We start from the raw sequence: 24567 nt of genomic DNA, 5'->3' as shown, positions 1-24567 counted from the left end.
GCTCTCCTGCGCCCAGTCCAAAGCCCGGCGCCAAGGTTTCCTGACTGGGACGCTGGCTCCAGGCTCCGAAAACAGTCGCTGCTTCCCCGTGGTTGTTCGTTCTCAGTCTCTGTCACTCAGGTCAACTCTTTAAATCTGTGTTTGTTGGTAAGGGTTCGTAGATTGTCACGTATGTGATCGATTCACTAGTTTTTCCGAGTCTTTGTTGCAAGAGGGATCCGAGGTAGCGTCTACCTAGTCAGCCATCTTGGCCCGATTTCCCCTCTTTATTATTTTAATGTTGTCTTCTTTTATATAGTAACATCGCCGTTACCCTGTTTTGAGCTTTTTGTTTTGTTTTTTATAACCTTGCTTTGTTTTTTTGGATTTCCCTGTCTGGGTTGACTTTGGTTGCTCTGGCCAGTGTTCTAGTCTTGAGTTGATACCTGGTATTATTGATTTTCTAAGCAAAGAACTCCGTTTAGTATTACTTGTAATTTTGGTTTGGTTTTTATGAATTCCCTAAACTTGTGTTTATCTGGAAATGTCTTAATTTCGCCTTCATATTTAAGAGACAGTTTTGCTGGATATATGATTCTTGGCTGGCAATTTTTTTCCTTCAATTTTTTAAATATGTCATCCCATTGCCTTCTTGCCTGCATGGTTTCTGCCAAGTAGTCAGAGTTTATTCTTATCGGCTGTCCTTTGTAGGTGACTTTTCGTTTATCCCTCGCTGCTCTTATAACTCTGTCTTTATCTTTGGTTTTGGCAAGTTTGATTATAATATGTCTTGGTGACTTTCTTTTCAGATCTACCTCATGTGGAGTTCGATGAGCATCTTGGATAGATATGTGCTCATCTTTCACAGTATCAGGGAAGTTTTCTGCCAACAAATCTTCAAGAATTCTCTCTATATTTTCTGTTATCCCTCCCTGTTCTGGTACTCCAATCACTCGTAGGTTATTTCTCTTGATAGAGTCCCACATGATTCTTAAGATTTCGTCGTTGTTTTAAATTCTTTTATCTGATTTTTCTTCAGATATATTAGTGCCAGAGTGATTTATCTTCGAGTTCAGAAATTCTAGCTTCTACTTGCTAAATTCTGCTCCCCTGACTTTCTATTGAGTTGTCTAATTCTGTAATTTTGTTGTTAATCTTCTGAATTTCTGATTGCTGTCTGTCTGTGGATTTCTCCAGCTTATTAAACTTTTCATTATGTTCCTGAGTATCTAATTTCTTCAGTTGCCTTATCTGTGTGTTCCTTGGCTTGTTCTGTGTAGTGCCTCATTTCCTTCCTGATATCTTGAAGGGTTCTGTATATTAAACTTTTGTACTCTGCATCTGGTAATTCCAGGAATGCATTTTCATCTTGAAGATCCCTGGATTCTTTGTTTTGAGAGCCTTTTGAGGTGATCACAGTCTGTTTCTTTATGTGACTTGATATTTACTGTTGTCTCCGAGCCATCTATAAGTTATTGTATTAGTTTATGCTTGCTTACAGTGTTGTAGCTGCTTGTTTTGTTTTGGTATACCCCTATGGGTTGCTTGAGGGAGCTAGCTTGATTATTTTTGCCTTTGGAGCCCTGCTGTCCTGTCCCTAGCTGGCTAGACCTGTTATCAGGTATATTAGTCTAGGAGTCCATTCCGTTTTCTTATATGAATTCAGCTCAGGTTTCCAGGTAGCTGATCATCAAGTGTGTGGTACAGACCCTGTCCTACAGACTTAGGGGGGCACGGGTGATTGGAGTATATACCAGTATCTGATTGCAGCAGGGGGTCACGCTCTGAACAAGGCAGGGGGCTGAGATCCGACCCCCGAGTGTCTCTGAGGAAAATGCATCCCTGTTCCCTAGAGCGTGCTGGTGGGTGGGTTCTGCAGATGGACCATGGGCACCCAAAGTTTTTGGTTGTAAGGACTGGGAGGTACCAGTTATCTTTGGGCCCCTGTCGTTGGTGGCTGGGTGACCTGGTAGAGCTACCAGTCCTTAGGTCCCTGATGTGTGTAGGTGAGGACCTTGTTTAATAGGCAAAACAATGTCAAACGTCAAACACCCACCTCTTCACCGCACAGCTGAAACGGTTGGAGTTTGCCAACAAGGACCTATTCTCCTGAAATAGGCCCACACAGGTCCATGCAGAAGGGAAAGGTGCTCAGGGTCCTCGGACAGTTTATGCCTGGACAGGAGCCGCTTCTGTCTCGAGCTCCCCCGGGAAATGGAGCTAGCAAATTATCTTTTTCCCCCCAGTTGCAATTTTTTTCCTTCCCCAAGTCCGGGAGGATGGCTCTAGGTGCTCAACAGGGTCTATCTCAGGCATGGGGATTCAGCCGCTGAAGCTGGCTTGGGAGTAGAGGGGTATGGTAAAACATACACAAGTACTTAGCTTTTGCCGAGAGCGCCCTTCTCCTCAGGTTCCGGAGGTGTGAATAGGCTGTGTGGCTGGCTGCTTCTCCCTGAAGAAACTGCAGCCGAGTGCTAGCACCAGCCCACCGCCACCACTGCCACTGCTCCAGGAATGGTGCCTGAGGGCTCCCCGCGATTCAGGTCCGGTAACTCCTCTCCACTTCTGAACAGTTTCTTCCTCCCCCTGTCCCTCAGTTCATTGTCTAAGCTTTGCCTTTGATGCTCAGGGCTCCCAGCTTGTCACAAATACACTCGGTTCACTTGTTTTTTCGGGTCTTTCTTGTAAAGAGGGCTCGCCGGAAGTGTCTGTCTATTCTGCCATCTTGGCTGTGCCCCCACAAGTCCCAACAAAGGATTTTGACAAAGGTGCTAAGTTCATTCAATGGAAGAAAGGATAGTGTTTCAACATGATTCTAGAGAACAACTGGAAGTCTTTATAGAGAAAAATGAACCTTTACCCTTCCCTCACACCATTTTTTTTTCACACCATAGCCAAAAATTAAAAATTATACTACCATAAAGGAAACCCTGGTGGCATAGTGGTTAAGTGCTATGGCTGCTAACCAAAGGGTCGGCAGTTCAAATCCGCCAGGCACTCCTTTGGAAACTCTGTGGGGCAGTTCTACTCTGTCCTATAGGGTCACTATGAGTCGGAATCGACTCGATGGCACTGGGTTGGGACTACTATAAAAAGAGCTTGCGTCCTGACAGAGACTGGAGAAACCCCAAGAGTATGGCCCCTGGACACCCTTTTAGCTCAGTGATGAAGTCACTGCTGAGGTTCACCCTTCAGCCAAAGGTTAGACAGGCCCATAAAACAAAATGAGACTAAAGGGGCATACCAGCCCGTGGGCAAGGACTAGAAGCAGGAGGGGACAGGAAGGCTGTTAATAGGGAACCCAGGGATGAAAAGGGAGAGTGTTGACATGTTGTGGGGTTGTTAACCAATGTAGTGAAACATTGGTATGTACTAACTGTTTAATGAGAAACTGGTTTGTTCTGTAAACTGTCATCTAAAGTACAATTTTTTTTAAAAACCCATGGAGCACAATTCTACTCTGACACACATGGAGTTGCGATGAGTCAAAATTAACTCAGTAGCAAATGGTAGGAAGCATTTATATCAGGAATGCAAGAATGATTCAGTATTTTGAAAGCTATTAATATGATTCACCATTTAAATAGAAAAAAAAAAAGAATTTGCACGTTACTGTGATGTTGGAAGCTTTGCCACCAGTATTTAAATACCAGCAAGGTCACCCCTGGTAGATAGGTTTCAGCTGAGCTTTCAGATTAAGACAAACTAGGAAGAAGGACTGGCAGTCTACTTCTGAAAAAAATTAGCCATTGGAAACCTTATGAATAGCAGCAGAACATTGTCTGATATAGTGCCGGAAGATGAGCCTCTCAGGTTGGCACTCAAAAGACAACTGGGAAAGAGCTGCTCCTCAAAGTAGAGTTGACCTTAATGACTTGGATGGAGTCAAGCTTTTGGGACCTTCATTTACTGTTATGGTGTGACTCAAAATGAGGAGAAACAGCTGCAAACACCCATTAATAGTTGAAATGTGGAATGTATGAAGTATAAATCTAGGAAAATTGGAAATCATCAAAATGAAATGGAATGCATAAAGATTGATATCCTAGGCATCAGTGAGCTGAAATGGACTGATATTGGCCATTTTGAATTGGATAGTCATATGGTCTACTATGCCAGGAATGACAAATTGAAGAGAAATGGTGTTGCATTCATCGTCAAAAAGAACATTTCAAGATCTGTCCTGATACAACACTGTCAGTGATAGAATAATATCCATACACCTACAAGGAAGACGTGGTAATACTACTATTATTGAAATTTACACACCAACCACTAAGGCCAAAGATGAGGAAACTGAAGATTTTTACCAACTTCTGCAGTCTGAAATTGATTGAACATGCAATCAAGATGCATTGCTAATTCCTGGCAATTGAAATGTGAAAGTTGGAAACAAAGAAGAATCTGTAGTTGGAAAATATGGCCTTGGTGATAGAAATGGTGCTGGAGATGCATGATAGAATTTTGCAAGACCAACGACATCTTCATCACAAATACCTTTTTCAGTAACATAAATGGTGACTATACATGTGGACCTTGCCCAGTGGAATCAAATCAACTACATCTGTGGAAAGAGACAATAGAAAAGCTCAATATCATCAGTCAGAACAAGGCCAGGGGCCGACTGCGGAACAGACTATCAATTGCTTATATTCAAGTTCAAGTTGAAGCTGAAGAAAATTAGAACAAGTCCTTGAGAGTCAAAGTACAACCTTGAGTATATCTCATCTGAATTTAGAGACCATCTCAAGAATAGATTTGACACATTGAACACTAAGGACCGAAGACCAGACGAGTTGTGGGATGACATCAAGGACATCATATGTGAAGCAAGTAAGAGGTCATTAAAAAGACAGGAAAGAAAGAAAAGACCAAAATGGATGTTACGAGAGACTCCGAAACCTGCTCTTGAACATCAAGTAGCTAAAGCGAAGAGAAGAAATGATGAAGTTAAAAGACCTGAACAGAAAATTTCGAAGGGCAGCTCGAGAAGACAAAGTAAAGTATTATAATGACATATGCAAAGACCTGGAGTTAGAAAAACCAAAAGGGAATAGTACTTTCAGCATTTCTCAAGCTGAAAGAACTGAAGAAAAAATTCAAGCCTTGGGTTGCAATATTGAAGGATTCTATGGGCAAAATACTGAACAACACAGGAAGCATCAAAAGAAGATGGAAGGAATACAGAGTCACTGTATCAAAAAGAATTGGCCGACGTTCAACCATTTTAGAAGGTAGCATATGATCAAGACCTCATGGTACTGAAGGAAGAAGTTGAAGCTGCACCGAAGACATTAGCGAAAAACAAGGCTCCTGGAATTGATGGAGTACCAATTGAGATGTTTCAACATATGGATGCAACACTGCAGATGCTTACTTGCCTATGTCAAGAAATTTGGAAGACAACTACCTGGCCAACCAACTGAAAGAGGTCCATATTTATACCTATTCCAAAGAAAGGTGATCCAACAATGCAAAAATTATCGAACAATGTCATTAATCTCACACGCTAGTAAAATTTTGCTGAAGATGATTCAAAAGAGGTTACAGCAGTATATCCACAGAGAACTGCCAGAAATTCAAGCTTAATTTAGAAGAGAACGTGGAACGAGGAATATCATCGCTAATGTCAGATGGATCCTGGCTGAAAGTAGAGAATACCAGAAAGATGTTTACCTCTGTTTTATTGACTACGGAAAGGTATTCGACTGTGTGGATCATAACAAATTATGGATAACATTGCAAAGAATGGGAATTCCAGAACACTTAATTGTTGCTATGAATCGGAATTGACTCAATGGCAACGGGTTTGGGTTTTTTTTTGTTGTTGTTAATTGTGCTTAAGAAGAACCTGTACATAGATCAAGAGGCAGTTGTTGGAACAGAACAAGGGGATACATTTTCATGGTTTAAAGTCAGGAAAGGTGTGCATCAGGGTTGTATCCTTATACCATACCTATTCAATCTGTATGCTGAGCAAATAATTCGAGAAGCTAGACTATATGAAGAAGAACGTGGCATCGGGATTGGAGGAAGACTCAGTAATAACCTGAGCTATGCAGATGACACAACATTGCTTACTGCAAGTGAACAGGACTTGCAGCACTTAGTGATGAGCATCAAAGGCGACAGCCTTCAGTATGGATTACACCTCAACATAAAGAAAACAAAAATCCACACAACTGGACTGATAAGCAACATCATGAAAAACAGAAAAGATTGAAGTTGTCAAGGATTTCATCTTACTCAGATTCGCAGTCAACACCCATGGAAGTAGCAGTCAACAATGCATTGCACTGGGCAAATCTGCTGCAAAAGACGTCTTTCAAGTGTTCAAAAGCAAAGATGTGAGAGGCGGAGCCAAGATGGCGGACTAGGCAGACGCTACCTCGGATCCCTCTTACAACAAAGACACGGAAAAACAAGTGAATCGATCACATACATAACAATCTACGAACCCTGAACAACAAACACAGATTTAGAGACGGAGAACGAACTAATACGGGGAAGCAGCGATTGTTTCCAGAGCCTGGAGCCAGCATACCAGTCAGGTACGGCACAAGCACAGAGACCTGCTCCACCCCCCTGAACTAACCCCGGGAGGGGGACTAGCCGGTTCCACGGGCGGCGTGGGACGCAGCCGTTAGGAGAAGTCCCCGGGAGGCAGTGACTGATCTTGGAGCAGAAAGAGTAGCATCCGAGCCGGGGAACCGTCCCACAGGGATTTGGACTGCACGGAGGTACGCCATAAACACGGAGAGTTGCTCCACCCCCTGAACTAACCCCGGGAAGGTGACCATCCGGGTCGCGCGGGCGGCGTGGGACGCAGCCGGTAGGAGAAGTCCCCGGGAGGCAGCGACTGGTATTGGAGCAGGGAGAACAGCGTTCCAGCCGGGACACTCGGTCGCGGCACAAGCACGGGGAGCTACTCCACCCATCTGAACTAACCCCGGGAGGGGGCCCACCTGGTTCACGGGGGCGGCACGGCCACGCGGCTGGAGGGACGAGAAGTCCCCGGGAGGCAGCGACTGATTTTGGAGTCGAGAGTGCACCGTCCCAGTAGGGGAGCCTTGACGCTGGGCGTGGGGCTGGAAGCGGAGGATCTGACCGTGACTCCAGCGGGCCAGACCCCCCGGGGGCAATCTCCACACAGACAGCACACATAGGCGACGCGCCCGCGGGAATCTCAGATATAAGAGTCATTCCAAGCAAGACAAGCAACTCTGGCTATATTCTGAGGTGCTACTCTCCTATCTCTCTGTTCCCTCCCCCACCCTCCCCAGGCGGCTTCATTAACATCTGAATAGCCTGAGCCAGAGGGAGAACTCTGATAGGGATCTGACTGCAGTTTTTTTTTAGCGGATTTTCTGGAAAAACTAGTTTCCCAGTGATGGCTCGGAGACAACAATCCATATCAAACCACTTAAAGAAGCAGACCGTGACAGCTTCTCCAACTCCCCAAACAAAAGAATCAAAATCTTTCCCAAATGAAGATACAATTTTGGAATTATCAGATACAGAATATAAAAAACTAATTTACAGAATGCTTAATGATATCACAAATGAAATTAGGATATCTGCAGAAAAAGCCAAGGAACACACTGATAAAACTGTTGAAGAACTCAAAAAGATTATTCAAGAACATACTGGAAAAATTAATAAGTTGCAAGAATCCATAGAGAGACAACATGTAGAAATCCAAAAGATTAACAATAAAATAACAGAATTAGACAACACACTAGGAAGTCAGAGGAGCAGACTCGAGCAATTAGAATGCAGACTGGGACATCTGGAGGACCAGGGAATCAACACCAACATAGCTGAAAAAAAATCAGATAAAAGAATTAAAAAAAATGAAGAAACCCTAAGAATTATGTGGGACTCTATCAAGAAGGATAACCTGCGGGTGATTGGAGTCCCAGAACAGGGAGGGGGGACAGAAAACACAGAGAAAATAGTTGAAGAACTTCTGACAGAAAACTTCCCTGACATCATGAAAGACGAAAGGATATCTATCCAAGATCCTCATTGAACCCCATTTAAGATTGATCCAAAAAGAAAAACACCAAGACATATTATCATCAAACTCACCAAAACCAAAGATAAACAGAAAATTTTAAAAGCAGCCAGGGAGAAAAGAAAGGTTTCCTTCAAGGGAGAATCAATAAGAATATGTTCTGACTACTCAGCAGAAACCATGCAGGCAAGAAGGGAATGGGACGACATATACAGAACACTGAAGGAGAAGAACTGCCAACCAAGGATCATATATCCAGCAAAACTCTCTCTGAAATATGAAGGCGAAATTAAGATATTTACAGACAAACACAAGTTTAGAGAATTTGCAAAAACCAAACCAAAGCTACAAGAAATACTAAAGGATATTGTTTGGTCAGAGAACCAATAATATCAGATATCAGCACAACACAAGGTCACAAAACAGAACGTCCTGATATCAACTCAAATAGGGAAATCACAAAAACAAACAAATTAAGATTAATTAAAAAAAAAATACACATAACAGGGAATCATGGAAGTCAATAGGTAAAAGATCACAATAATCAAAAAGAGGGACTAAATACAGGAGGCATTGAACTGCCATATGGAGAGTGATACAAGGCGATATAGAACAATACAAGTTAGGTTTTTACTTAGAAAAATAGGGGTATATAATGAGGTAACCACAAAAAGGTATAACAACTCTATAACTCAAGACAAAAACCAAGAAAAACGTAACGACTCAACTAACATAAAGTCAAACACTATGAAAGTGAGGATCTCACAATTTACTAAGAAAAACGCCTCAGCACAAAAAAGTATGTGGAAAAATGAAATTGTCAACAACACACATAAAAAGGCATCAAAATGACAGCACTAAAAACTTATTTATCTATAATTACCCTGAATGTAAATGGACTAAATGCACCAATAAAGAGACAGAGAGTCACAGACTGGATAAAGAAACACGATCCATCTATATGCTGCCTACAAGAGACACACCTTAGACTTAGAGACACAAACAAACTAAAACTCAAAGGATGGAAAAAAGTATATCAAGCAAACAATAAGCAAAAAAGAAGAGGAGTAGCAATATTAATTTCTGACAAAATAGACTTTAGACTTAAATCCACCACAAAGGATAAAGAAGGACACTATATAATGATAAAAGGGACAATTGATCAGGAAGACATAACCATATTAAATATTTACGCACCCAATGACAGGGCTGCAAGATATATAAATCAAATTTTAACAGAACTGAAAAGCGAGATAGATACCTCCACAATTATAGTAGGAGACTTCAACACACCCCTTTCGGAGAAGGACAGGACATCCAGTAAGAAGCTCAACAGAGACACGGAAGATCTAATTACAACAATCAACCAACTTGACCTCATTGACTTATACAGAACTCTCCACCCAACTGCTGCAAAATATACTTTTTTTTCTAGCGCACATGGAACATTCTCTAGAATAGACCACATATTAGGTCATAAAACAAACCTTTGCAGAGTCCAAAACATCGAAATATTACAAAGCATCTTCTCAGACCACAAGGCAATAAAACTAGAGATCAATAACAGAAGAACGAGGGAAAAGAAATCAAATACTTGGAAAATGAACAATACCCTCCTGAAAAAAGACTGGGTTATAGAAGACATCAAGGAGGGAATAAGGAAATTCATAGAAAGCAACGAGAATGAAAATACTTCCTATCAAAACCTCTGGGACACAGCAAAAGCAGTGCTCAGAGGCCAATTTATATCAATAAATGCACACATACAAAAAGAAGAAAGAGCCAAAATCAGAGAACTGTCCCTACAACTTGAACAAATAGAAAGTGAGCAACAAAAGAATCCATCAGGCACCAGAAGAAAACAAATAATAAAAATTAGAGCTGAACTAAATGAATTAGAGAACAGAAAAACAATTGAAAGAATTAACAAAGCCAAAAGCTGGTTCTTTGAAAAAATTAACAAAATTGATAAACCATTGGCTAGACTGACTAAAGAAATACAGGAAAGGAAACAAATAACCCGAATAAGAAATGAGAAGGACCACATCACAACAGAACCAAATGAAATTAAAAGAATCATTTCAGATTATTATGAAAAATTGTACTCTAACAAATTGGAAAACCTAGAAGAAATGGATGAATTCCTTGAAAAACACTACCTACCTAAACTAACACATTCAGAAGCAGAACAACTAAATAGACCCATAACAAAAAAAGAGATTGAAACGGTAATCAAAAAACTCCCAACAAAAAAAAGTCCTGGCCCGGACGGCTTCACTGCAGAGTTCTACCAAATTTTCAGAGAAGAGTTAACACCACTACTACTAAAGGTATTCCAAAGCATAGAAAATGACGGAATACTACCCAACTCATTCTATGAAGCCACCATCTCCCTGATACCAAAACCAGGTAAAGACATTACAAAAAAAGAAAATTATAGACCTATATCCCTCATGAACATTGATGCAAAAATCCTCAACAAAATTCTAGCCAATAGAATCCAACAACACATCAAAAAAATAATTCACCCTGATCAAGTGGGATTTATACCAGGTATGCAAGGCTGGTTTAATATCAGAAAAACCATTAATGTAATCCATCACATAAATAAAACAAAAGACAAAAACCACATGATCTTATCAATTGATGCAGAAAAGGCATTTGACAAAGTCCAACACCCATTTATGATAAAAACTCTTACCAAAATAGGAATTGAAGGAAAATTCCTCAACATAATAAAGGGCATCTATGCAAAGCCAACAGCCAATATCACTCTAAATGGAGAGAACCTGAAAGCATTTCCCTTGAGAACGGGAACCAGACAAGGATGCCCTTTATCACCGCTCTTATTCAACATCGTGTTGGAAGTCTTAGCCAGGGCAATCAGGCTAGACAAAGAAATAAAAGGTATCCGGATTGGCAAGGAAGAAGTAAAGTTATCACTATTTGCAGATGACATGATTATATACACAGAAAACCCTAAGGAATCCTCCAGAAAACTACTGAAACTAATAGAAGAGTTTGGCAGAGTCTCAGGTTATAAAATAAACATACAAAAATCACTTGGATTCCTCTACATCAACAAAAAGAACACCGAAGAGGAAATAACCAAATCAATACCATTCACGGTAGCCCCCAAGAAGATAAGATACTTAGGAATAAATCTTACCAAGGATGTAAAAGACCTATACAAAGAAAACTACAAAGCTCTACTACAAGAAATTCAAAAGGACATACTTAAGTGGAAAAACATACCTTGCTCATGGATAGGAAGACTTAACATAGTAAAAATGTCTATTCTACCAAAAGCCATCTATACATTTAACGCACTTCCGATCCAAATTCCAATGTCATATTTTAAGGGGATAGAGAAACAAATCACCAATTTCATATGGAAGGGAAAGAAGCCCCGGATAAGCAAAGCACTACTGAAAAAGAAGAAGAAAGTGGGAGGCCTCACCTTACCTGACTTCAGAACCTATTATACAGCCACAGTAGTCAAAACAGCCTGGTATTGGTACAACAACAGACACATAGACCAATGGAACAGAATTGAGAACCCAGACATAGATCCATCCACGTATGAGCAGCTGATATTTGACAAAGGACCAGTGTCAATTAACTGGGGAAAAGACAGCCTTTTTAACAAATGGTGCTGGCATAACTGGATATCCATTTGCAAAAAAATGAAACAGGACCCATACCTCACACCATGCACAAAAACTAACTCCAAGTGGATCAAAGACCTAAACATAAAGACTAAAACGATAAAGATCATGGAAGAAAAAATTGGGACAACCCTAGGAGCCCTAATACAAGGTATAAACAGAATACAAAACATTACCAAAAATGATGAAGAGAAACCCGATAACTGGGAGCTCCTAAAAATCAAACACCTATGCTCATCTAAAGACTTCACCAAAAGAGTAAAAAGACCACCTACAGATTGGGAAAGAATTTTCAGCTATGACATCTCCGACCAGCGCCTGATCTCTAAAATCTACATGATTCTGTCAAAACTCAACCACAAAAAGACAAACAACCCAATCAAGAAGTGGGCAAAGGATATGAACACACATTTCTCTAAAGAAGATATTCAGGCAGCCAACAGATACATGAGAAAATGCTCTCGATCATTAGCCATTAGAGAAATGCAAATTAAAACTACGATGAGATTCCATCTCACACCAGCAAGGCTGGCATTAATCCAAAAAACACAAAATAATAAATGTTGGAGAGGCTGCGGAGAGATTGGAACTCTCATACACTGCTGGTGGGAATGTAAAATGGTACAACCACTTTGGAAATCTATCTGGCGTTATCTTAAACAGTTAGAAATAGAACTACCATACAACCCAGAAATCCCACTCCTCGGAATATACCCTAGAGATACAAGAGCCTTCATACAAACAGATATATGCACACCCATGTTTATTGCAGCTCTGTTTACAATAGCAAAAAGTTGGAAGCAACCAAGGTGTCCATCAACGGATGAATGGGTAAATAAATTGTGGTATATTCACACAATGGAATACTACGCATCGATAAAGAACAGTGACGAATCTCTGAAACATTTCATAACATGGAGGAACCTGGAAGGCATTATGCTGAGCAAAATGAGTCAGAGGCAAAAGGACAAATACTGTATAAGACCACTATTATAAGATCTTGAGAAATAGTAAACCTGAGAAGAACACATACTTTTGTGGTTACGAGGGGGGGAGGGAGGGAGGGTGGGAGAGGGTTTTTTTATTGATTAATCAGTAGATAAGAACTGCTTTAGGTGAAGGGAAAGACAACACTCAATACATGGAAGGTCAGCTCAATTGGACTGGACCAAAAGCAAAGAAGTTTCCGGGATAAAATGAATGCTTCAAAGCTCAGCGGAGCAAGCGCGGGGGTCTGGGGAACATGGTTTGCGGGGACTTCTAAGTCAATTGGCAAAATAATTCTATTATGAAATCATTCTGCATCCCACTTTGAAATGTGGCGTCTGGGGTCTTAAATGCTAACAAGCAGCCATCTAAGATGCAGCAATTGGTCTCAACCCACCTGGAGCAAAGGAAAATGAAGAACACCAAGCCCACATGACAACTAAGAGCCCAAGAGACAGAAAGGGCCACATGAACAAGAGACCTACATCATCCTGAGACCAGAAGAACTAGTTGGTGCCCGGCCACAATCGATGACTGCCCTGACGGGGAGCTCAGCAGAGGACCCCTGAGGGAGCAGGAGAGCAGTGGGATGCAGACCCCAAATTCTCATAAGAAGACCAAACTTAATGGTCTGACTGAGACTGGAGGAATCCCGGCGGCCATGCTCTCCAGACCTTCTGTTGACACAGGACAGGAACCATCCCTGAAGACAACTCATCAGACATGAAAGGGACTGGTCAGCGGGTGGGAGAGAGACGCTGATGAAGAGTGAGCTAATTATATCAGGTGTACACTTGAGATTGTGTTGGCAACTCTTGTCTGGAGGGGGGATGGGAGGATAGAGAGAGAGGGAAGCCGGCAAAATTGTCAAGAAAGGAGAGACTGAAAGGGCTGACTCAAGACGGGGAGAGTAAGTGGGAGTAGGGAGTGAGATGTATGTAAACTTATATGTGACAGACTGATTGGATTTGTAAACGTTCACTTGAAGCTTAATAAAAGTTATTATAAAAAAAAAAAAAAAAAAGCAAAGATGTGACTTTGAAGACAAAGTGTACCTGACCCAAACAGTGGTGTTTTCAGTTGCCTCGTATGCATGTGAAAGCTGGGCAGTGAATAAGGTAGACTGAAGAAGAATTGATGCCTTTGAATTTTGGTTTTGCCACAAATATTGACTGCCAGAAGAACAAACAAATCTGTCTTGGAAGAAGTACAGCCAGAATGCTCCTTAGAAGCGAGGGTGGCGAGACTTTGTCTCACATGCTTTGGACATGCTATCAGGAGGGATCAGTCCCAGGAGAAGAACATCATGCTTGGTAAAGTAGAGGGTCAGTGAAAAAGAAGAAGACCCTCAAGGAGATGAATTGACACAGTGGCTGCAGTAAAGGGCTTAAGCATAACAACATTCATGAGGATGGCGCAGGATTGTGCAGCGTTCTGTTTTGTTGTACATGGGGTCACTATGAGTCAGAACTGACTTGATGGCACCTGACAACAACAACAACATAAAAAGAGCTATGGTACTGACATAAGGATAGACATATAGACCAATGGAATAGAATTGAGAGTCCAGAAATAAATTCATACATTTATGGTTAATTAATTTTTGACAAGGATGCCATGATTATTCAGTGGAGAAAGAATAGTGCTTTCAACATATAAAAGAATGAATTTGGACCCCTACCTCACACCATATGCAAATATTAACTAAAAATGATTCAAAGACTTAAATTTAAGACTAAAACTATAAAACTCTCATAAGGAAACAGGTTATAAATCTTCATGGCCTAGGATTACACAATGGTTTCTCAGTTATGATACCAATTGCGCAGATAAAGAAAAAAATGGATAAATTGGACTTGATGAAAATTGACAAGACACCCACAGAATGGGAGAAAATATTTGCAAATAATTTATCTGATAAGGGTCTAGTATTCAGAACGTGTAAAGAATGCTTACAACTCAGCAATAAAAAGACAAATAACCTAATTAAAAAATGGGGAAAGGATATTTGACCAAAGATATGGATGGCCAGTAAACACTTGAAAAGATGCTCAGTAATACTAGTTGTTATGGATTGAATTGTATCCCCTCAAAATAAGTGTTGTAAATCCTAAGCTCTATGTCTATAGCTATAATCCCATTTGACAATGGCTTGCTTGTCTTTGCTATATTGAGGCAGGATTAGTGTAGGATGTGTTTTGAGTCAATCTCTTGCAAAATATAAAAAGAGCAGATTAGGACAACCAAGCAAGCAGAGATGGGGAAAGAGAGATGCCAAGCCACATGAAGATCGCCCAGGAGCAGAAGCTCAGAAGAGACAAGGACCTTCCTCCAGAGCCAACAGAGAGAAAGGCTTCTCCTAGAGCTAGTGCCCTGAATTCAGACTTCTAGCCTCCTAACTGTGAGAAAACAGTTTTTTTTGTTAAAGCCCCCCACTTGTGGTATTTCTGTTATAGCAGCACTAGATAACTAAGACACTAGTTATCAGGGAAATACAAATTAGAAGCACAATAAGATACTACTGCATACCAACCAGAATGACTAAATTTAAAAATACTGACCATACCAATGATTTGTGAGAATGTTGCACAACTGGAACGCTCATTGTTGTTGTTAGGTGCCATTGAGTCGGTTCCGACTTGCAGAGACTTTATGTACAACAGAATGAAACACTTCCTGGTCCTATGCCAGCCTCACAATTGTTGTTATGCTCGAGCCCATTGTTGCAGCCACTGTGTCAATCCATCTTGTTGAGGGTCTTCCTCTTTTACGCTGACCTTCTACCAAGCATGATGTCCTTCTCCAGGGACTGATCCCTTCTGATAGCTTGTCCAAAGTATGTGAGACATAGTCTCACCATCCTTGCTTCTAAGGAGCATTCTGGCTGTACTTCTTCCAAGACAGATTTGTTCGTTCTTTTGGCAGTCCATGGTATATTCAATATTCTTCACCAACACCACAATTCAAAGGCATCAGTTCTTCTCTGGTCTTCCTTATTCAACTGGTAATTTAAAAAAAAAAAAAACCTGTTGCCATTGAGTCGATTCCAACTCATAGCGACCCTATAGGACAGAGTAGAACTGCCCTATAGGGTTTCCAAGGAGTGAGTGGCAGATTTGAATTGCTGACTTTGTGGTTAGCAGCCACGTTCTTAACCACTGCACCACCAGGGCTTTAGACTGGTGATAGGAATGTAAAAGGTATAGCCTCTTTGTAGAAAGGTCTTGCAGTTTCATATAAAGTTAAATATACAAGTGTACCTTACAACTCAGCCATACTACATCTAGGTATTTTACCCAAGAGAAATGAAAACTTATGCTCACACAAAGACCTATCCAAGAATGTTCATAGCAGCATTACTCATAAGAGCCCCCAACTAAAAATAACCCAAATGTCCACTGACAGATGAATGAATCAATAAGTTGTGATATATCCATACTATGGAATATTACTCAGCAATAGAAAGAAAAGGCATTAAGACGTATTAATACATCCAACAGCATGGATGAATCCCAGAAACATTATGCTAAGCGAAAAATTTTAAACACAAAAGACTACACACCGAACTCAAAATGAATCCTGATCTAAATGTAAAGCTATAGAACTTTTAGAAGAAAACATAGGCAAAAATTTTTATGAACTAGTTTTAGGGAAAGATTTCCTAGATGTGACATCGAAAGCATGGTCAGTAAAAGAAAAAATTGGTAAATCTTAATTTAGACTTCTTCAGAATTAAAACCTTTGCTCTGTAAAAAACACTGTGAGAGAATGAAGAAGAAACTGCAGTCTGAAAGAAAATATTTGCAAATCGCATCTGCAACAAAGGGCTTTTAGCCAGAACGTAGTTTTAAAAAGCTGAAAATTCAGTGGTAAGAAAACAAACAACCCAATTTAAAAATGGGCAAAAAAACTTGGATACTTCACCAAAGAGGATTTACGGATGGCAAATAATCACATGGAACAATAGTCAATACAATTAACCATTAAAGTAATGCAAATGAGAGCCATGATGAAATGTCAAACACATCTATTAAAATGGCTAAAATAAAATACACTGACCAATAACAAGTGCTCACGAGGATATGGAGCAACTAGAACTCTTGTACGTTGCTGTTGGGAACGTAAAGCAGTACAGCCACTCTGGAAAACAGTTTGGTAGTTTCTTATAAAGTTAGACATACACTTACCATATGACCCAGCAACCCCATTCCTAGGTATGTACCCTAGAGAAATGAAAACTTATGTTCACACAAAACTCTTTACACGAATGTTTGTAGAAGCTGTATTTATAATCTTGAAAAACTGGACACAACCCAGAAAAACTGGACAGAACCCAGATGTCCTTCAGTGGGTGAATGGATGAACACACTGGAATACGTCCATACAACGGAATACTACTCAACAATAAAAAAGAGCAAACCTATTGATCCATGTGCCAACTTGGATGACTCTCAAAAACATTATGCTCAGTGAAAGCCAGACTCAAAAGGTTGCATATTGTATGATTCCCTTTGTATGACATTCTAGAAAAGGCAAAACTACAGTGATGGGAAGCTAATCAGTGGTGGCCAGGTTTGGGATGGGGGGCTTTAAAGGAATAGCAGGAGGGAGTTTTGGGGAATGATGGAACTATTTTGTATTCTGATCATGGGTAGTTATACATATCTGTACATGTGTTAAAATTATTGAACTATACACCATAAAAGTCAATTTCACTGTATGGTATAGCCCTGGTGGCATAGCAGGTAAGAGCTCAGCTGCTAACCAAAAGGTTGGCAGTTAAAATCCACCATCCACTCCTTGGAAACCCTAAGGGACAGTGCTACTCTGTCCTATAGGGTCACTATGAGTTGCAGTCAACTCGAGGGCAATGGGTTTGGTTTTTTTGCTTTCGTTTAGTGAAGAATGTCTGCTTTGAGCATGGTGCTCTTTTAAGATCTATCTATATGGGATCAAATTGACAGCAACTCAAAAGATTAGATAGGAAATTTAGGGGGCAGTGAGTTTATGTTAATGGGGAGGAACAACTCAGAAAAGGAGGGTGAGAATGGTTGCACAACTCAAAGAATGTAATCAGTGTCATTGAATTGTACTTGCAGAAATTGTTGAATTATTGTATATTTTGCTGTGTTTATTCTCAACAACAAAAATACATATATTTTTTTAAAAGTTTTTTTTAGTTTGCTGTAAATATTTGATGTAAAGCACTTACTACCTGGCACATAATAAACATTCAGTAACATTTTTGTCAGTTTGTTGTACTGTGGTGGCTTGCATGTTGCCACGATGCTGGAGGCTTTGCCACTGGTATTTCAAATACCCAGCCGGGTGATCTGTGGTGGACAGTTTTTAGCAGAGCTTCCAAACTAAGACAGACTAGGAAGAAGGACCTGGCAATCTACTTCTAAAAAAAATTGGCCAGTGAAAACTTCATAACATTTTTAGTTATTATTAATGTTTAAAGTTTATGGGGTTTCCCCTCCTTAAAACTTATTAAATACGGTGGTAGAGTTGCAAACATTACAAAGGGATGCTCACTGAAGGGGAAACACAGCTCCAGTCCATTCCAACTTGGAATGAAGTGTGGTGAGAGTGGGACAAGGGAGGGTTCTAGAAGAAGGGTGCCGTGGGAAGGTGAGGCTGTTTGCTGGGGGCTGACCCTGCCAGGCTCTTTCAGACCACCTGACACCCCTGGATAACACTCACCATGTGCCCTTTCTTTCTTGTGGCAGTTTGCTGGAATGGAGTCAGGCTATGCTTGCTTCTGTGGAAACAACCCTGATTACTGGAAGTACGGGGAGGCAGCCAGTACCGAGTGTAAGAGCGTCTGCTTCGGGGATCACACCCAGCCCTGTGGTGGCGATGGCAGGATTATCCTCTTTGATAGTGAGTATGCGCTGTGCCCGTCACTGCCCAGGAAGGCATGGGAATCCTTAGACCAGGGGAACAAGCCTGCTTGCTCTCCCTGTCTTCCATGTATTCATTCATTCACTTGGCAACACTCACTGAGCACCTGCTGTAGGCCAGGCACTGAGCAGACCCTGACGATACATCACTGAGCAAGAATTCTCGGCCTCTGCCCTCTGGAAGGGAAGACACTTAACAAGTAATTAATTACAATTGTGCCAAGTGCTTTTAAGAGAAGCGACCTATTGGGAGATACTCTGACAACCTAGAAAAGATAATTTTTCTAATTTAATATAGACACTGATATAACTGTTCAGTATCAGCTTGGATATCCTCTTGGTTTAATGTAATTTCCAGCCCCTTTTAACTGTTGTATTTTTTTAAGGCACTTGGGATTTATATCTTATTGTCATGTATCTGAAAAGAAAGCATATGCTTTCTTGTTTTTCCAAGCCTCGTGCTGAGTGTACCCTGATCCACATCCTCTCTAGCCTGTCCCATTCTTGAGATTCTGGCTAGAGGCAGGGGGTGTTCTAAATGGGGCTTGGATCTGACCTCTCCAGCACCTTGTTCTCGCCACTGGGCACCTGATCTCTCATCATAATCTACCTCCATCCTTGTGCTTCTTAGTGATAGTGAGGCTTTACGATACTCACAGCTCCAGTCCAGTGCCAGATTTTAAAATGGTAGAAAGGAGATAGTCACAAATGAGGCAGACAAAAGAAAAGGCCTGAGGTTCCTGAGAAGTACATAGAGTCTCTAGTGTCTTTGTTAGTCCTTAGGCTAAAGTAGATACACCCCTGACATCTCAACTTGGCTCAGTGGCTCAGTTTTAAGCAAAAATGTCATATGGTATATTAGTTTCCCAGGACTGCCATAGCAAATTGCCATCAACTGGGTGGCTTAAAATGGAAGAAATGTATTGTCACAGCTCTGGAGGCCAGAAGTCCAAAATCATGGTGTTGGCAGGGCCATGCTCCCTCTGAAGACTCCAGGGAAGAATCCTCCTTTCTTCCTAGCTTACAGTGGTTGCCGGCTGGTAGCTGCAGCACTTCAATCTCTGCCTTAGTCATCACATGGCCGTCTTCCCTGTGTCTCCTTTCTGAGTCTCTGTGTGTGTGTGCCTGTTTCTAAATCTCTTTCTGCTTATAAATCTCCCTATAAGTAGTTGAGTTTTGGGCCCACCCTAACCCAGTATGACCTCATCTTAATTACATCTGCAAAGGCCCTATGTCCAAATGAAGTCACATTCACAGGTACTGGGGTACACAGTTCAACCCACTACATACGGTGACTATAGAACCTAGCCCAAGTCTGTAACTGAGCCTTTTGCAGGCTATAGCTTAGATGTTGTCTAACGTGTGTTCGTACTGGGCCAGCGGACTGGCCACCAGAACTCATGTGGTCACTTTTGGTCTTTTTAGCTAAGTGTATCCATTTGAGACTATAATGGCTTCCTATACATCCAGCTATTTCAAGAGGAATGTTTGGTATATTACCCCTGTGCAGCTAAACACTGAACCTTGAGTAACACTTAAGGAGGAATAGTTGGCAAATAACAACTCGGGAAAGGAGGGTGAAAATGGTTGCACAACTTGAAGAATGTAGTCAGTGTCACTGAATTATACACGTAGAAGTTGTTGAATTGGTGTATGTTCTGCTGTGTATATTCTCAACACCAACAACAAAAATAAAATTATATTGGCAAATAATATGCATTGCATATCTATTTAGCCTTTCATTTCCAGAGTTCATTATTATAAGATTCTCTGCCAACTCAGGAGAATATGTGTATTGAGCTTACAAAATACCTGGTATACTCTTAAGTGGGGAAAGAAAAAAAAAAAAGGAAATAAACATTTATTGAATATCTGGTATGATGAAGGCTTTATACAAATTAACACATCGAGTCCTCCTGGCAGCCATCTGAGGTAGACATTTGTCTTAGTTTGCTAGTGCCACCTTAACAGAAATACCACAAATGGGTAGGTTTCAAGAACAGAAATTTATTTTCTCATGGTTTAGGAAGCTAGAAATCTGAATTCAGGATATGGCTCTAGGGGAAGGTCCTTCCTTGTCAGTAGCCCCAGGAATTCCTAGGAGTTCCTTGGCATTTCTTGGCATCCTTTGGAGTCTGTATTCCCCCATGTGTGTCTCTGTGTCTATTCTGCTCTTCTTATAACTCAGACATGATTAGGTTTAGGACCCATCCTACTCTGCTGTGGCCTCATTAACATAACAAAAGAAGACCCCTATTCCAAACAGGGTCATGTTTACAGGTAACAAGGGTTAGGGTTTCAATGCATGTTTTTTTGGGGGGGTCCACAGTTCAATCCATGATAGCATTACTATTATTACAGAAGAAAGTCCTAGGACGTGAAGAGAGGAAATACCTTTCTGGGAGTAGAAGCTTTGGGTCTAGAGAGTAAACAGAAGCAGGGTGCTGGGATTTACCACCTGTTTTTCGACTTTAAATAGAATACAGTTTTAATTTTTTTTTTAAAATGGAAAAGTACAAGTGTTGAGCATGTGGAGAAATTGGAACCCTCACACACTGCTGGTGAGGATGTAAAATGGTGCAGCCTCTGTGTGAAACAGTTTGGTGGTTCCTCAGAAAGGTAAACATAGAATTACCTTATGACCCAGTAATTTCACTCCTAGGTATATACCCAAGAGAACTGAAAACATATGTTCAAGCAAAAACTTTAACACAAACGTTCATAGCAGCGTTATCCGTAATAGCCCCAAAGTAGAAATGACCCAAATGTCCATCGGCTGATGAATGGATAGACAAAATGTGGTATATCCATATCATGGCATATTATTGGCCATAAAAATGCATAAAATACTGATGTGTACTACAGTGTAGATAAACCTGGAAAACGTTATGCTAAGTGAAGGAACTGGACACAAAAGACTGCATACTGTCTGAATCCATTTATATGAAATGTCCAGAATAGGCAAATGCATAGAGGCAGAGAGCAAATTAGGGTTGCCAGGGACTAGAGGGAAGGGAGGTCGGAGTGTGACTGCCTAATGGTACGGGGTTTAAGTGTGGGGTGATGAAATGTTCTGGAATTAGACAGTGGTGATGGTCGCACAGCATTGTGAATATACTAAAAAACACTGAATCATATACTTTAAAATCATTTAAATGGCCCTGACAGGGAACACAACAGCGAACCCCTGAGGGAGCAGAAGAGCAGTGGAATGCAGACCTCAAATTCTCATAAAAAGACCAGACTTAATGGTCTGACTGAGACTGGAAGGACCCCAGGGGTCATGGTCCCCAGACCTCCTGTTAGCCCAAGACAGGAACCATTCCTGAAGCCAACTCTTCAGACAGGGGTTGGACTGGACTATAGGACAGAAAATGATACTGGTGAGGAGCGAGCTTCTTGGATCAAGTAGACACATAAGACTGTGTAGGCAGCTCCTGTCTGGAGGGGAGATGAGAGGGCACAGGGGTTCAGAAGCTGGCTGAATGGACACAAAAACAGAGAGTGGAGGGAAGGAGTGTGCTGTCTCATTAGGTGGAGAGCAACTAGGAGTATATTATATAAAAAAAATTTTTTTTTTTTTTGTATATAGCAAGGTGTATATAAATTTTTGTATGAGAGACTGACTTGATTTGTAAACTTTCACTTAAAGTACAATAAAAAATTTTAAAAAGCATTTAATTGGTGAATTGTGTTAGGTGAACTTTATCTCAGTTAGAAAAAGAATATACTTTTTACATAACAGTCTTTCATTCAGCATTTTATTGGATATCTGCTGTGTGGCAGATAAAATTATCTGTTTTAGTTAGTACTGTGCTCTACCAGAAGTGTAAAAATTGCTCTGGGCAATAATTTGGTTTAGTCACTTTTATACCAAGTATCACCTTTGGTACTAGAAATAGATTCAGGAGACAGTACTGCTCCTCACACAAAGATACACTAAAATGAGCTAATGATAATGGAAAAGACTGCTATCTATTGCATGTTTGCTGTGTGTGAGACTCAACGCCAGGTACTTTTGTGTATTTTATGTTATTTAATCCTTGCAACAGCCCCGATGATGAGAAAACTGCAAATCAGAAGATAATTGTCCAAGCTAGTGCCAGAACCAGGATTCAAACCCCACTTTGCCACATTTTTAATCTATTTCAGTGACTAGAACTCCTTTTATTAACAATAATGAAATAGATCGTAATAATGGATCTAGTTTACTGCTTAAAAATTAAGTAAACAAAGTTTGCCCAGTTGTACTAATTATTATTCAGTTGGCCCTAATGTAGCTCTCCAGAAGCTGCCCTCTCCGGCTTCCATTCACTCAGGCACTAAGAAGGTTAGCATTCTGAAAGGTGGTCTACTGTAGTCTCCAGAGCCTCTGACAGTAGCCAACCCGGTAGCTCATACCGCACTGCTCTGCCAAGAAAGGCACAAATGCAGCACTGTAGAAATAATCTCTAAAGTTTCACCTATACCATTCCATACCCGTTGCCGTCAAGTTGATTTCGACTCAGAGCAACCCTATAGGACAGAGTAGAAATGCCCCATAGGGCTTCCTTATCTTTCTCCCACAGAGCGACTGATGGGTTCGAACTGCAGTTCTTTTTGCTTAGCAGCTGAGCACTTAACCACTGCACTACCAGGGTTCCATTTTGTCTATAGAGATTAAATATTTTAACTAGCTCAAGCAGAACCTCGTGTAGATCCTTATGACCAACTGGATAAGGCTGAACATTTTGGAGATGGTGACTACAGACTGTCTTGTAATTTGTGAGGGCAAAGATGTCTCTCTAAAGAGATAGGAAGAGAAATTAGATGACGAGAAGGGATCAGGTTATACTCTCTGCCCCCCAGAACATCAGGCCAAGCTATCAGTGCAGCTCAAATCTGGGTCTCAGTCAGAATGTCCGCAAGTTCCTACTGCTCTCGGGTAATCACGGGAGTCCTCCAGGCTCCTCAGATCTGGAGAGTTGACAGAGGCAGCTGGTGGAAGCTGCCTGCTCAGTCACTGCCCCACCAGCGAGTAATTTGGCACAGGTCCCATGGCTGACTTTCAGCAAGCTCCCAAGAACTTAAAGAAGTCGCTGAAGTGTAAACACAGTGCTGATGGGGACTTCAAACCTCTGTACCCCTGGAATTGTAATTTATTGAACTAACAGAACCAAAGAGAAGATCAGGTCGGCTGGAGTCAACAGTGGGTTACTGAGATCACCCAGGCTGGACTTTTGGGACCCCCTCAGCTTGAAAGCACTGATGAGAAGAGTTAGTCATATGGATTGGGCTATGTTTTGTAACATTATTGAGCACTCATCATCTGTAGGCACTGTGCTATTCACTTTACAGGCATTACCTCCTTTACTTCTCACAATACTGTGATGAAGGCACTAATATCCCTATTTTCCAGATGAGAAAACTGATACTCATGAAAGTTCAGTAATTTGCCCAAGGCCCCACAGACCAAGATCCCTGTCCTCATCCTGGTGGGAAAGGAAGAGATTAATGGTGAAAAAGACTGAGGGCATAAGGATGGGTAGGCTCTGACTGCTGTGACTTGTTAGTAATTGTATTTCGTAGACTCCAAGAGGCCATCACAGAAAGCAGGAGGAGGACTCTGACCCCCTGCCATCAGAGGTCTATTCCCCACCTTCCACCTGCCCAGATTGTATGTGTCAGGCTAACCTCCCCTCCAAAAGATAAGATTCACGTTTCCTGTTGAATTGTCACTGTATTTTAATGATTCATCATAGATATCATGTGTTTGCTCTCAAAATTGCTAAATTGGATGTACTGTCAGCATGGCACATATCTGGGGACCAAAAGTTCCAAATTTAAGGCCTGCCTTTGCTATTGAAATATACGTTTAATCTGCATACTTTATTCTTTTCAAGTAATAATAGAATAGCTCCTATTTACTTAGCTTTTACTATGTTCCAGGCCCTAGCTATACTAAACATTTTACATGTAGTAACTCATTTACTTCTTATAACCCCATGAAGGAGACACTGTTACTACCACT

General features: G+C 41.0%; 1 protein-coding gene across 4 annotated transcripts in view; it reads left to right on the top strand.

Moving 5' to 3' along the window:
* The window catches only part of KREMEN1 (kringle containing transmembrane protein 1), a 108373-nt gene that overhangs the window by 67226 nt on the left and 16580 nt on the right, over positions 1-24567 (top strand). For all 4 annotated transcript variants that reach the window (XM_049866954.1, XM_049866950.1, XM_049866951.1 and 1 more), the window contains exon 5: positions 18384-18537. In XM_049866954.1, the coding sequence (XP_049722911.1) occupies positions 18384-18537 (154 nt within the window). The remainder of the gene's footprint in view (positions 1-18383; positions 18538-24567) is intronic.

This window comes from Elephas maximus, chromosome 22 (genome assembly GCF_024166365.1).
Source record: "Elephas maximus indicus isolate mEleMax1 chromosome 22, mEleMax1 primary haplotype, whole genome shotgun sequence".
Classification (NCBI taxonomy): domain Eukaryota; kingdom Metazoa; phylum Chordata; class Mammalia; order Proboscidea; family Elephantidae; genus Elephas; species Elephas maximus.
Note: the sequence above shows the minus strand (reverse complement) of the source record. Positions and strands in the feature narration are given on the sequence as shown.